The sequence below is a fragment of the Emydura macquarii genome, unplaced genomic scaffold (genome assembly GCF_026122565.2).
Source record: "Emydura macquarii macquarii isolate MOO-44397 ecotype Brisbane River unplaced genomic scaffold, CSIRO-AGI_Emac_v2 contig_1119, whole genome shotgun sequence".
In the NCBI taxonomy this organism is placed as follows: Eukaryota; Metazoa; Chordata; order Testudines; family Chelidae; genus Emydura; species Emydura macquarii.
Window position 1 is genome coordinate 8,795,047 of NW_027131256.1, and position 15,007 is coordinate 8,810,053.

At 41.0% G+C, this 15,007-nt stretch overlaps 1 protein-coding gene across 1 annotated transcript; it reads right to left on the reverse strand.

Moving 5' to 3' along the window:
- Positions 1-1,627: 1,627 nt before the first annotated feature.
- Positions 1,628-14,922, reverse strand: BLZF1 (basic leucine zipper nuclear factor 1). The gene is made up of 7 exons (XM_067546116.1): positions 14,811-14,922; positions 14,303-14,356; positions 11,270-11,712; positions 9,845-10,044; positions 5,392-5,520; positions 4,595-4,814; positions 1,628-2,832 (listed from the first exon to the last, which is right to left on the reverse strand). The coding sequence occupies exons 2-7, from the start codon at positions 14,304-14,306 to the stop codon at positions 2,647-2,649; spliced, it is 1,182 nt and encodes a 393-aa protein (XP_067402217.1). The 5' UTR covers positions 14,307-14,356; positions 14,811-14,922; the 3' UTR covers positions 1,628-2,646.
- Between the last annotated feature and the right edge of the window lie 85 nt (positions 14,923-15,007).

Genomic DNA, 15,007 nt, shown 5'->3' on the forward strand with positions numbered 1-15,007 from the left:
GCCAGTTAATAAATTAAATTCTTAAACATGGTGTGTATCCATACCCAACATAATTAACTCTTACTAACAGTGTTTCAAACCTTGCCTACAGGGAAAATGGGTCTCTTCTGTAACTAGTCCCAGCTGTCCTGTTTGGGAGAGGGGTCCTCCCCCACATTAACTATACCTTTGTAACTTGTTTCACTGGTCTGCCTTCCTTTCAACTGCCTAGAGTGCAATTAGGTGCTCTTACTGAGGCATTGTGGGATAATATCTAGATTTCCCAAAATGCACTGTTGCAGGTGTGGCTAGGCAGTAGAGTAGATTTAAGACAGCTGTGTTGAGAAAAGACCTGTGTTAACCAGGTCCTATCAGTGTCAAACTAATTAAATTTTAAAAAAAGCAAGTACTTGTTGAGACCTTTAAATGTTTCAACAATACAGGAAAAGTTCCTAGTACACAATTTAATTTGCTATAATAGTTAAGACTTACTGGGAGTTGTTTATTCCATTGGGGGGGGGAAAAAAATCAGGCATCCTCTTTCTGCTTAAAATGGGAGGCTTCAAAGTAACTGACTCATGTAGCTTTAAAATTGTTTAAGTGGTAGGAGAAGAATTAAGGAGTCTAACTTTTTTGTTTAATGATGGTGAAAAGTGCCATAGGGACAGAACTAGAGCATGTTCTACTTTCATCAAGGTAATTGAGATGACCTCTGCCCATTCACAGTCCCTGCCCTCCTTCCCCTTTTTCAGAGTCCTAGTTAGACTTGAACCTGAGGAGGTGGTAGAAGGAACTGAGGCAGATTGCATTCCATAGCTCCTTTCGTGGGGAGGGGGGAAGGAACAGGACACAAGCATTTCAATGGGCACAGGAACTATACTGTTCTGCTGTTCCAAGCTGCGCCACTGGTACATCACAAAAGGGTGCATGTGCAGAGGTCATCTTGAACACTGCTTACAGGTGACCAACCTTCATTTATTCCCCCCTAATGCAGTGACAAATCCATCAATTTAATATCTGTTTGATTAGTGTTTTCCCAGCCTGCAAGGGAATTTGTCCTTATGAAGTACAGCAGGACACAAAAGATGATGCCCATCAGCTAGCTTTAACTCCAAGAGATTCAATCTTGCATTTCTTATACTCTGCAAAGAATGTGTGGAATCAGACAGTCACACGTGTAGAAAATCAAACCCTCATTCATGATAAAAGTAGATAGAGAATGTTTATTGTAAAATTGTCATTGCATAGCTAAAGCACAGCCAAGAGTAGCAGTCAAAAAACATATGCTTTTTATACCTTGTATGTAGTACTACATTTACTAAACAAAACTGTTAGTGACTGTTTTAGAGACCTTTGCCTTAATTACATACCAAGGCTATGTACAGTGTCCCTAGGGGGGGGGGTGGCAGGATACTTGAGTGCTGCAAGATACCAGCATGGTTTTGATTTGAATATTGGATTTGTGTTTTTAAAAAAATAGCTCATAAGCTTCCTTAATATATGCTGGAAGACTCATCCTATCTAACTTGCAAATAAGCAAGCAGAGAGCAAACCATCTTCTTGGGTTGTATTTGGCAGATTGATTCCTAGTACATACTTTGAACTTGTCTTATTATTTTTACTCATCTGGCTTTATTAGGTTATAGTATATGCTGCCACTGCCTATGCACACTTAGTATTTGATCATGCAGCACCTCCAGGGGTATAATACCTGTGAAAGATTTTTGTGTGTAATAACTTGGCTTTAAAAACAGGATTTTCACTTTTTAAAACTATGACCTAAAAGAGGTATATCAATCTTTGCTGAGCATCAGCGAGGTTCTAGGAGTTAACACTTCTATCCATTTGTTTCAAGCTTATACATACAGAAATAATTCACCATGCATACTAGCTTCCAGAATCCATTCAGCACCAACTCAATCATTCAATTTCATTCAAGTTTCTTCAAGAGGCTTCTCTGCCTCTTTCCATCAAGGTAAGAATTCTGATCAGTGACCCCACCCCACCCCCCCTTCTGAATGTGTAAAGACCCATAATAATTGCACCTGCTCCTATAACATTAGAATAAAATAATCCAGTCATAGCACCACAGCAAATTGAGTGATGTAATACTATAGAGAAAATTTAAACAGCATAAAACTGATTGTGCATTCCATTGCTGTTTTAAATGAAAATACTTGAACAATAACTCTCTGTTTAGCATTTATCTGTACTCCCTTTTAAAGAAAGTACTATTCAGAGGCTTCAAATAGAGGCATTGCTGGGCTCTGTTTCTAAATAATTTCATGCTTTTGTCTTCCTGTGAGCAGAAATCTATTAAGATTTTATAATATAATTATGCATCCTACACATTTAAGGGGCTATTTACTCTATAAATTGTATTGTCATAACATATTGGTCTTGCCTTTGTAGACAGGAGCAAACAGTCTTACCTGCATTCCAGCCCTATAAAAGCCACAATCCCATCAGATTATTGTAAAGGGTCCCTAAACATGAGAGATAAAAGATGTATAAAATACATAGTTTCTCGTATAACAAAACCATCCTCGATGAAAGTAATAGCAAAGAGGGAAATCAGAATGAATGACTAAAGTAATGTCATTGATAGGGAAAAAGTAGTATATCAACAGACACCCTGGCTTTATTTTGTTTTCAGTACAATGATTTTTAAAGGGCTATCAGTTCTCCCTGGCAGCGATTGCAGCAGTTGAAAGTTATGTTTTCATATCTGGTGTATGGATGAAATCGACCAATGTTCTTCTTTGTGGAAAGGAAGGAGGGTGGGGAAGGCTCAGAAAAGGGAACTTCTGATGATGCTTCAGTACAGATAACTGGATCCAAAACTCTTAGCACCTAAAAGAGAATTTTAGTATCAGACACGAAATGGATGTTATTTAATCCAAGATACTTTAACCCTGACTTCAGTTTACATACTGCAGCTGGTGGCTGTGTTGAGGTAATGGTAACATTTATCAATCCACACACCGTGATCAGTTGTTACCTTGAACCGTAATTCTTAACATTGAATTACTTCATATTGCAGTGAGTATCATATAGATTTACAAATTTGGAATCCCTTCATCAGAACTAAGGCCATGAATTTAATTGTAGTTCTTTAAAAAAAATTCCAAAAAGGGACGATTAGTTCAGAGGTAATTTTTCAGAACCTCTAATCAAAGACATTTGCCAACATACTAGAGTCCAGCCATATGACAACTGTGTGCAGTGCTTGGCTCTTAGCACACAGTGCTTTGTGCCTTCGACTGCTTGAGAAGTGTACTGATAGCCAACTACGGCACTCCTCAATTCTATTAGAGGATAGCTTGTTTATTTTAAAATAGTTTTTTGGCAATTTTATGCCAGGGATCCTCTTCCTACAGCAACAGTTCATAGTACAATGACGACCAAACAGTAGGAGAAAAAGTAGTGGAGAAAATGTTTATCTTCCCTAATTTTCCTTCCACTTCTATTTAACTGGATTTTTTCTTGATCGGGAGGGGCCTACTTTGAAAATGGTATGGAGTTTGCCTATCTGCCCCACCTAGCTTCTCTTCCTCATCTTTTCCTCTCTCCCCCCCTGGTTCCTAAATTGAATTGAGAGTTTTAAGAGAGCTCCCTGGTCAGTTCTCTACCCTAAACTTAAATGCTGTCCCAATTGCTTCTGGAGTGCAGCAGCTAGACTGGAAGGGAAATCAGTACTTTTCCATTTAAGGCTATGGCTACACTAGACAGCTTACAGCAGTGCAGATGCACTGAGCTCTCCTGTCTGCTTAATTACTCCAGTTCCTGCAAGCAGCAGTAGCAGCTCTCACCAATGTAGCGCTGTCCATTGTCCATATTGGTGGTGAAATCATTGTAAGTTATGTTATGTGGTGAGTGTGTGTGAGTGGCTAATTCACACCCAAGTGACATACTTTGTTGACTTAATCTGTAGTGCAGCCATAGCCTAAGGTTGCCTACTTATTATTCCAGCCCAGCAGACACTGTTGCTGGTGAATTCACTTATTTATTTCTTCATTAAAACTCTGCTTTACTGACTGCTCAATTAGGTCCTTGTTTCAGTGTTACTGTTCTAATGATCTCCTTCCCTTAATATAAAACCACTTATTTTGAAACAAAATTCCCAGTTCTTAGCTGTGCCCCAAAATCATAACTGGCAGAGATACAGCCTCAACCCCAGACTATATTAGATTTTTTTCCCCGTATAGCCAAAGTCAAGAGAGGAGGAGGGAGAAAAAACTTCTACTGCAGTTTCCTGGAACATGAGGAAGACAAAGAATAAAGTCCTCTATGGATGATCACCATGCAGATCTAAATTAGTGGTACAGAGATTAGATTCTACAATAAGGGGTGCTATAGAAGGGGGGTAGTAGGCTGCCTGCTGGTAGCCTGGGGAAAGTGTGGAGAAGGGACAATTCTTCCTGTTTTAAAGATTTGTTATGGGGAATAGTCTTTTAGATTAGATGTACTGAAAAACTCCATTACCCCTGCACTTAACTCTCACTCGATTAGTTCTCGTGCACCAGACAGTTTGCCTTTCCAGGAAAGGAACTGAAAGCTGCACCCATGTAGCGCTAATAGGGGCACAAACTGTGTGCTATAGTAAAGAGGTTACCATTTCAGCCATTTTCTCAGCAGGAGTGTTGCAGAACTCTGTTGATGGAGAAGTCTTTTTTGGAGCATTAGTGCCAACATTTCCAAGAAGGTGGGAGCTCACTGCTTTAGCCAGCTTATGGTTCACTGCTGCTAGCTCTGCTGTAGTGTGGGGTTGAGCATTAGGATAATAGGTCTGCTGCCTCCCCCACTGTAGAGAAACCAGCAGCTCTTCTAACAATCTGTTCAAGGAAAATTGAATTGTTACATTAACAAGTAAATTATTTAAACAGTGCAATCACTGTGCATGGTGATGTGCAAACCGAGGCCATCTTGTCCCAAGAAATTTACAATCCAAGTCAGACAGACTAAGGAAATCTACAAAGAAGAATTAAATATTTAAACAAGATGAGAATGTATGACCATTCACCAGCCACTCTAGCATGGTAATAAAATACAAGGTCTAAGGAGCCCATCATAAGAGAATTTGGTGACCAGTGGTGGACTGAGTCAAGAAGAGTGAGGTTCCACACATGCTGTGCGGATGTATATCAACCCTCGCTTAGGGTGAAGAGTGAAGTTCAACTGATATGGCTCCTTCAATCCTCAGCCTTTCTGCTGGGAGACTGCTAACAAGGGGGTCCATGCATTGCAGTTACAATGATGGGTTTTGCAAATGCTTATTTACTAAGAATAGTGTTGATTCTACACCAGATGACCTAAACTGAGGCCACAATAATAAAAAAAATGCACATAGCATTCAGGGAAGAAAAATAAAACCATTATAAAAGGTGAAAAGACTGTAAAGAGTAATCATACTTTTGTGTATCAATCATTTCTTGACGGAACTGGTCACGTTCACTTAATAGATCCTGAATTGCACTTTGTGCATCCCTGGTTTGGCGCTGAAGAATTGCTCTGGTGTTGGTTAGCTCATCAGCCATGACTCTGCAAGAGAGGAAATTCCCAATAAATCAGCTACTTTGATTTCTAAATTCCCTGTTTAAAGTGTTAGTTTTCACTTTTGGTGCTGCTGCAGACATAATTTTGGCAGATCAAACATTATTTCAACGGTTAAGAGCTCTTAATTAAAACTGGTGTTGGCCTGGTGTTTTTTTTTTTTTTTTTTTTTTTAAACTGAGCAATAGGAAATGTCTTGTAATGAGGTTGAGAAGGTCCTTTGGAGCTCAAAGGGGAAGCTTCATGGCACATTAGATGATATGAGCAAGATAGTAAGGATCAAACCACCACAAGTATCAGAAAGAAAGGACTATCAGCAGGTCAGTAAGGCACAGTTGCTTCCTTCCCTCTACTCTCAACTGTAGGAATCAAGAAATGCAATTGTAGTCTTACCAAGGCTTAATCAGGAAGAGGAGATGAAGAATGGCCATACTGGGTCAGACCAATGGTCCATCTATCCCAATATATCCTATCTGATGGGCCAGCGCAGGATTCTTCCAGTGGTTGAGGGACACACGGCCTGTGGACTTGCATCCCTGACCATACTGACTAATAGCCATTGATGGAACTATTCCCCATTATCTATTTTTTTTAAAAACACATTTATACTTTTGTCCTTCACAACATCCCATAGAAAAATTCCACAGGTTGCCTGTGTTGTGTGAAGAAGTACTCGCTTTTGTTTGTTTTAAGCCTGCTACTTATTAATTTCATCAGGTGACCCCTGGTTCTTGTGCTAGATGAAGGGGTAAATAACACTTCCTTATTCACTTTCTCCACATCATTCATGATTTTATAGACCTCTATCATATCTGCCTTAGTCATCTCCTTTCTAAACTGAACAGTCCCAATCTTTTTCATCTCGTTGTATAGAAGGTGTTCCATCCCCCTAATCATTTTCATTGCCCTTCTCTGCAATTTTTCTAATTCTTTTTTTTTTTTTTTTGAGCTGGAGTGACCAGCTCAAATAGTAACCCACTATTCAAGGTGTAGGCATATCATCAATTTATATAGTGGCATTATGATAATAAAACAGAAAATATCTATGTCCCCCATTAGTCTGCAAGGTGGCTTTTCTTTAGGAGAGGGAGCTATGGAAGGCACTGTGGAAAAGACTTCCTTGAGTGCTCCTAAAGGCTAGGTTAAAAAGGAAGTTTTTGGACCTTTAATTGTTGCTTAAATTCACTAGTTTTTGATTGTTGCCTGAAAAGGACATTTCAGCAAGCTGAGACTTTATTTGATCAGAATTTGCAACACAGCAATCTGAATAAATCCAATCCAGGAAGAGGGATTCTTGTGTTACAAACTAAAAACAACATGCACTGGCTCGTTATTCTGGCACAAACCTCAGGCCTCTTACATGTCTCTAATACAGAACATGTAGATTTGTAGCTGATTGTTTAAACTCTGCAAATCTCAAAACACCCAGTATGTGGTGTTTGATTAAAAATAGAGACTTCCTATTGTATTAAAAATTTTAAAAATGTTTTGGGACCAGTTAATGTTGACAAATATCCTAAATAACAACCCTGGAGTATAAAATCCTTTTTCTAAAGAGCAGGTAAAACAAGGAGCAGTAATGGCGTACGCTGCCCCACCAATACACCTCAAGCATGGCCTATGGAAGTCATCTGTAAGAAATAAGTCAAGGGGGATGGGAAGTGCACTCAGGCTCTTGCTCATTTATTCATTCGCCTTTCTGCAGAGACTAAAAGATGTGGTTATAAGATCTGGACATAGATCTCTTAGAAAGGAACTAATAGCTATCAGATCCCAACTGCTCCTGGTCACTGCCAACTACCAATTTAGAGGAAAGAGGCTGTCTCTAATCAGTCAGACAGCTGATTCCACTGGAGATTTTCCTTTAAAGTTTTACAGAGGAGATACAACATGCAAATGCATATCTCTCTCAAAATATCACCTCATGGCTTCCTTCAAAAAAGGACACAAACCAGAAGACTCATCAGCCGAAAGGGCAGCGTATCACCGACAACTTAGCACATACCCATTCTTTGTCAAGGGATGCTCCCACAAGCGTGACTCAGCCCCATGACACAGGCACCCCAACAATAATGCGGAAGAGCCCAAGTTATTAGGAGGAATGGTGAAACCTGATTGATTAAACCCGTATTTGAGAGACAGTCACTAATATATTAAATATTTTAAAAGCCAGTGCAGGAACCATATACCCGTTTCAATATTAATGAGAAGCCTCTATTTTAATACCTTTTCCATCAGAATATTTTACAAACCAAGCCTCAACATTCCTAGGAACTAGAGAAGGGATAATATGATCAATTTATCTATTACTGAAATGCAAGGTTAAGAGATTTATTAAAGGTCACACAGGAGGAGTTGAAATAGAACCCAAGAGAATTCAACTTCCAGTTTTCAGAAAATGCAAAACACTTATCCAACCATCGCTCACAGACACACAATAAATCAGGCTAGAGAATTACCATTTTGTAGTTTTGGGAACATAAAAAGAAATTGGGACAGATAACTTCATATTCAAAAACCTCACATTTTTCATCACTGGCTGAATCAGAAAATTCACGTACTTATAAAACAAATGCTAAAACCAAACAAAGTCAGTCTTCTCCATCATACCATATGGCCCTGTCATCAAATCACATACAATGCTGCCATTACATTTTCTGGGTTGCCATAACATGGCACTCACTTTAAGAGCTGTGGCCTGTCAAATCCTGCAATCACATTAAAATGTGAGAAGAAAGTTATTAAACTGGTCATCAGAATTGCAAATTCTAGTAATTGTAGTAGTAGATCTTGATCTGAGTCTCAAGTTCATGTTCGATGGGAGAGGAATCAGCTCTTTCATCATTTAATATTATATGAAGGGAGAGGAAACACATTTGCAATCCAGTAGTTTATTTTGGGGCATGTACTGTGAGTTTATGGGCATGTAATCTGAGTTGGTTTATTCATTTTGCACTTGCAGATGGCAGTTCTTTTTAACAGGTTATTTTAAAGTGGACTTTTTTCTACCATTATGGCCATGTGCATGAATACATGTTGCTATCTCTGCACTTAATTAGTATTTACACAGTGACATAGCTTAATGTGATTTACTTTGTGTGACCTGGAATGATGAGGGAGAGGTGGACATTACCAGACTGAGAGGTGTATCCACAAATCACGAACAGCATGGGAATTAGCTTCTGCCCCGCCAACGTACTTCAACTCATCTTACAGAGTCTCTGTAGGAGAGAGGGGATATTTCATATCCAATCTTTGGACTCACTGTTGGGGCTGCCAACAAAGGTACCAACTGTGGATAGTGCTTATCTGACTAACTGGACTCATGGTACATAGCTCCTAAACACTTGAATTTATAGAGCACTTTTCAATTACTAATGACCTGGGCTGTATTCAAACTGGCAACCTCAGGTATAAGGTTCTATATTCCATTGCTGATCCCCTTAATCTCTGTTGAATATGTTTTGTTAAACGTAGCCAAATTGTGTTTAGTCAAATATATTCTGCATTCAATAACAGATTAAATATAAATCCTAGAACATTGTATTTGTACAGCCTTTAAATTAGTCACACCTGATATGCCACAAATCCTCTGTCTGCTCTATCCTTAAGTCTAATTCCTATTTGTGAAAATTTTATTCAACAGACCTGCTCTTGGCTGACAGCTTATGTATTTTCCTGAACATCTGGGATTTTGACAAACATTAGAAAGGAACACCTTTTAATTAAAATCTCCAAAATAGACAGCACTTAGCCTCTCCTTCACTGGCACTTCAGCCCAGTGTAAAAAAATCCCCCAACCCTCTCTAGCAATGAGCCATAACCAAAATCTTAACAGATAAAAGATGCCTTGCATCACGCTCATATGCTCAGCAAACTAGCTTTTTTATCCTTTTCTGTGCTAATAAATGTTGTCTTCATATAAAGCCTTAGTCAAGTTGAAACTCTGCTTTACTAACAGCAAGAACTCCTTTACTTTTCAGCTTGTCATCTGCACAGCTGGAAGCTTGTGGTATTACAATTTTAGGTAAAGACACTGAAGATACACAAGTATATAGAGGGGTGAGTAATTTTGAATAATTATTCAAAACTGTACAGACAGTGGCTGGAAACATAAGAAAGCAGTGCTGTGGTGGTGCAAGTTTTGCAGATCTCATGGTAGATTTTCAGTTTAGAGTATGGATTGGAGTTTAGCGTATAGGTGTTGGAATTATTCCCTTGAACGTATGTATTTCAAAAGGGTCTTTTCATTATACTTCTTTACCAAAGGAACCCTAAGACAGTAGTGACACAGACCACTGTAAAACCATACCTGCTTGCTAGAAATTTGCTTCGCCACACGTCACACTGTATAGACATCCGCTCTAACTGTTCAGACAGCTGAGACATATTCCGGCCTAGGGCCTCGTTTTCTAGGATCAACTGATTTTTTTCACGAGCCATTCGTTCAAAGTGATATTGCAGGTCATCCCCAACAGAAGCAATAAGTAACTTCTTCAGCTCCCGATTCACCTACAATAGGGCAAGGATAGAACAGGTAGCATAAAAGAGTTATATTTCAAATCACAGCATGTTCTTAGAGGCATATAATTAGCTAACAAAAGAGTCAGATTGATTACCCAGTCAGGTAAATCAGGCTTTTGTAAGGAAGTAGTTACAGGACCCTTCAAGAACCACAACCAGGCCAAATACATGTCCTTTTGGGAATTTGAAGGCCACGTGTTTTAAGCCTCATGATTACTGAAGTGTTCAAGACATGCAAATAGTTGCTATAACTGTTGTTGCTTAACTAAATCTGTATAGCTGATGTCTGAAAAAATAAGCATATTCATTTACTACACTGAGAAGTGAACAAAGGGAAACAGGCAGGCTTAATTTTCAATAGACACACAAGGACAGACAGTTGTGCAAATCATGAACCAACCAATTTATAGAAGGACCATTTAGATGGACATCTGCAGTTTATATTAGATAGGATATCCACTCTTCTGTGTCAGGGCATGACCCAACCACTAACTGAAAGGGATTATGAAGAAACTTGCCCTATGGGTGATTTATTTGATAGTTGTCCACTATGGGGTTTCTTCCACCTTCCTCTGAAATATTTCATAGATGCATTAGGCCATTGTCTGAGAAAGGATACTAGACTAGGTAGAGCACTGGTATTTGCTGTATAGCAATTCCTATGTTCAGTAGGAAAAATTATTTTTGTAACAGAGTTTATGGTATTGCTATCTACAAGAGTACTATATACAGTGCAACAGACCAATTTTTTTATATTTGCATGCTTCTTTGTTAATGATATCAAAAGGACTCCCTCTGTGATTACATTTTTAAAATAATGTTTCTGTTGTCATAGGACAGCAGAAACACAGTGTAGTAGTTTATAGTGAGAACCAACTGTGGGAAGCTAAAGCTAGACAAATGCAGAAAAAAGATGGATATTTTTAAGTGAGGGTGACTAGCCAATGGAACAATTTACCTAGGGAAGTTGTGAATTCTCCATCATTTGAAGTCTTTAAATCTAGACTGAATATCCTTCTATGATCAAGATATACTCTATTGCTCAAACAGAAGTTATGGGCTTGATGCAGAGATTATTGGGCAATCTTCTTTGGCCTGTCTTATGCAGAAGGTCAGACTATACTATCATGCCGGTCTCCTCAGGCCTTAAAAAACCCCCAAACAAAATAAAACTATGAATCTATTGTCACAAAAACACTCCTCAATGTCTTACCTCTGTCTGTATACGTAGCTGGTTGGAAAGACCTTCTTTATCCTGTAACAATCTCCTTTCTGAATTCTTGAGCTTTTCTACTGCATTTTTTAGCTCCAACAGCTCTTTCTTGGGTTCTATGACTCCATCTGACTGACTGAAGTCCTCTCCTTTATGGTGTCCCAGGGATTTAGCCACCTTAGCATTTTTAGTAGGAACTACATGAGTTATAGCAGCTTTGGGAACCAGTATTCGAACAGCTTCAATCTCCACTGACTTATCATTGTGTATTTTCCCTAGTTGAAGAACTCCAGGACTCAGGGAAGGGACAGCTTTCTTGTGTGGACTGTGATGCGCATGACGGTTTGTAGTGTGGGATCCAACAATTACTTCCAAGGTTTTAGATGCCTGCTCAGTTTCCATGCCATCTCCAGGTCCACGGATGGGTGATGAGGCATAGTTGGCTAATTTGGAGACAATGGGAAGATAGTGTTTCTTATTGTATTACGCCATGGGCATTGCAAAAATTCAAAGAGAATGGCAACAAAAGCAGCACAGTGTTGGGGCACTGATTCAATTAGGACTCAAAAGGGAAAGAGTGCACATACTCAAATAAGTGTGTGCCTGAATTAGTAAGATCAGAAACACAAAACTCAGCCATCTATTGGATCAGGACTTTTTTATTTTTATTTTTTTTAAGTTTTATTAATATTTATGTGCTCCTTGGACACACAAGACTATACAGATAAAAATGTCAACAACGGCCACTTTGCAGGAAATCTATATGAACTCACTACATTAGCCACTGAACCTTGACTTCAAATCCAACAGGATTTCACTCCTTCACTGTTGAAAAACATTACACTGCTCTAGTTCTTTATACTTCACAACAATTTTAAAGGGATACTGTCAATACAACACATTCCTAAGTTTTTCTTTAACCATGTGTCTAGTAATAAAACTTAGTTGTAAATCTTGGACAATTAAAAATAATTTACTTTTGTTTTACTTTATTGTCCACGGTGGGGAAAAACGTGGAAAAAGAAATGAACTAGTCACTTCCTGTTCTAGTCAGCTTCATTTTCTGGATCTCCTGCACTCCTATCTGCCAGGGCTTGCATGTTTGGGTTTCCAACACTTCAGGGCCATGTTTAATAAAAAAGATCTAAATATATACAGACACTTTACTAAAAAATTCTGTTCATGCTGAATTTTATTACGTTGTATACAACCCAAAACTGGTTGTAAAATTGTCACTGAGTCACACTTCAAGTTGAGAAAATAAGAACTTCAATTACTACCTCATTGCAGGGACATGGAATGCTTGATCTGCAATGGTATTTTCCATTTCTAAACTTGTATGATTCTAAATTGGTGAAAGATGCTCCAGAACACCAAAGACTGATGCTTGCTCTTTTAATCATGACCCAATTTATGTTGTCACACTTCAAAGGAACTGCACCTGTATTCCCCCTCCATGGTTTACCAAGGACACCCACTTTTAGATTTCCAGCCAATATCTCGGTAGGGCGAAAACCTGTGGTTCTTTCCCCTCCGACCAAGCTTTTCCTAGGCTGCACAGTTCCCTGCCTACACCATGATATTCCCAGCAAGCCAGACCTGCCTAAGCAGGCCAGCATCTGTGCTTTGCTTTCTCTCAGAAGACTTATGAACAGCATAATTATCAGCACTTAAAAGTTACCACACATTTATTCCTGGGATGAAAGCATTACAGGAAAAAAAACCAGTAAGAGTTCCTGAATGCATGCTAAAAGCTTACTAACTCAGTCATCTGTCTTATGGGGCCTCAGTTGGCCAAAGTTCTTTCAAGCGTCCCAGGCCTCCCTTGGTCAGAAGGTCCTGTCCATTTGCTGGATCAGAAAGAAGGCACTGAGTGAGTTTAAACTCAGGCTACTTATCCATTGGACCTTTCTTCATCTGTTCGTCTCTGGAGAATCCAGTTTTAACCAGTATAAGCGAGCCTCTCCAGGTGGTGGTACCTCCCTGGCGATGTTACAACTTGAGTGAATTTGCCTAATCATACACACCCTGTTTTTCCTGGAGGAGCTGTGGTCACCCTCCTCCATGGAATTACATACAATCCCTATCTCACGATACAGACATTTAATACAGTAAGATCTCCCAAAGATATTGCAGGAAATTACCACGTGTCAGATACGTAAACACAGAAATAATTTAAGAGCTCAACTAGTTAACGGAGGAGAGAGAAAAGCTTTTTAAAATTCAGTTTGTTTCAAGTCAGTCAAGAAATCCTTTGGTGGAAAATTGATTACTTGCTAATATAAAACAGTATTTGCAATAATGGAACTGGTATCCTTTGCCTCAGACAGTTAGTAAAACACAGATCTGCAGTGTTCTTCCTCTCCAATACTAATCTCTCCCTGGTTATTAATGCCTTTGTTGCCTCCCACCTGAATTAACACATTATGCCTGCCTGAACCAACACTGAGAAAGTTGGGAGTAGGGAAAAAAAGTATCTTCAGAGAATAAAATCTTTAGGGATTTTAGGGATTTAAAGCATTCCCAGCAAACCATGTCCATTAAGGTGCAAAAGAGATTGACTTCTTACCACCGAAGAACAGACCATGGATGTTTTGCAGTGCTCACCACTACTACAGTGTGAAGTACGAACAGAGTGAGAATCCTTCATTGCGAATGTCCTAGTTTTTGCAGATTTGGGTGCTTTGCCTGCAAACTGATCTAGGCCAGCAGAAAAGTCTAGTTTTCTCGGCGTCTGAAGAAGTGGGGTCTAAATCCTGAATTCATCACCCGACTGTCATGAAAACAAAGCAGCCAAGTGAATGTCAGACGGGACCCATCTGCTAGGAACCAGATGAAGGCCGTCACCTCAGGCCACCAAACGGCTCGCAGAGTGTCATAACCGCCAGTTGTTACCGACCTGGCTTGAGCTGAACTCGGGATCCAACGGCAAAGGAAACCGTGTCTCAGCACCACCGCCCCACGGGCTCTGTACTGCGCTCGCCCGGGCACCACGCGAAGCGCCGCACGACTCGCGGAGGAACACACACTTACCCATGGTTCTGTCCTTCGGCCGACGGAGCTGCGCGGGAGAGGGAACGACCACGTCTACAAAATGAAAACGTCCCAGGCGAAAGAAGAGTCAGGACTGCCACCAGCCGAGCCCCCGTCCGAGCCGCCCGGGGAGGGGGACACGGCGTTCGGCCGTCGCCCAAGTTCCCCCTCCCGGCAGCAGCCGCGCAGGGGACACAGGCCGAGCCCCGGGCCGGGCGCTTCGGGCCGCCTCAGCGCTCAGGGTCCGGAGCGGCCGGTCCCTCCCCTGCCGGAGCCGGTTCTGCCGCCTGTAACCCAACAGCGCCGCCCGAGCCCGTCCCGCCTGCCCCGGCGCACAGCCGCCGTGTGTCCCGGGCCCAGCCCCGTAGCCAGGAAACCACGGGTACTGTGGTCCCGCCCCCAACCGCCGCCCGAGCGGCTGGCGGGGGCGGGTTAAAAACAAGCCCCGCGCAGGGGCCGCTCGGATAATGCAGGCGGGCCCGCCACACGCACAGCGTGACGCACTCACCGGGCCGCCGCCGCCGCTTTCACATACGTCTACGTCACCGTCACCCACCCCCCGGCCGGAGACAGCTGCTGGTGGGGTCCCCGCTCCCACCAGTCACCGCTGAGCCACTGAACCCACCCCTCTCCCCTGCGCGCGCCGCACTTCCGCTTTTTTACGGCCAACCCCGAGGCACTTCCGGGTCGTTCACTTGACCGCGC

What these genes read in the sequence shown, in the direction of transcription:
- BLZF1 (XM_067546116.1), bottom strand. An exon ending in GAAATGATTGATACACAAAA is followed by an intron (nt 4,815 to 5,391) that starts GTATGATTACTC and finishes TTCCTTGAACAG; the next exon opens with ATTGTTAGAAGAGCTGCTGG. An exon ending in CTGAGAAAATGGCTGAAATG is followed by an intron (nt 2,833 to 4,594) that starts GTAACCTCTTTA and finishes ATTCTCTTTTAG; the next exon opens with GTGCTAAGAGTTTTGGATCC.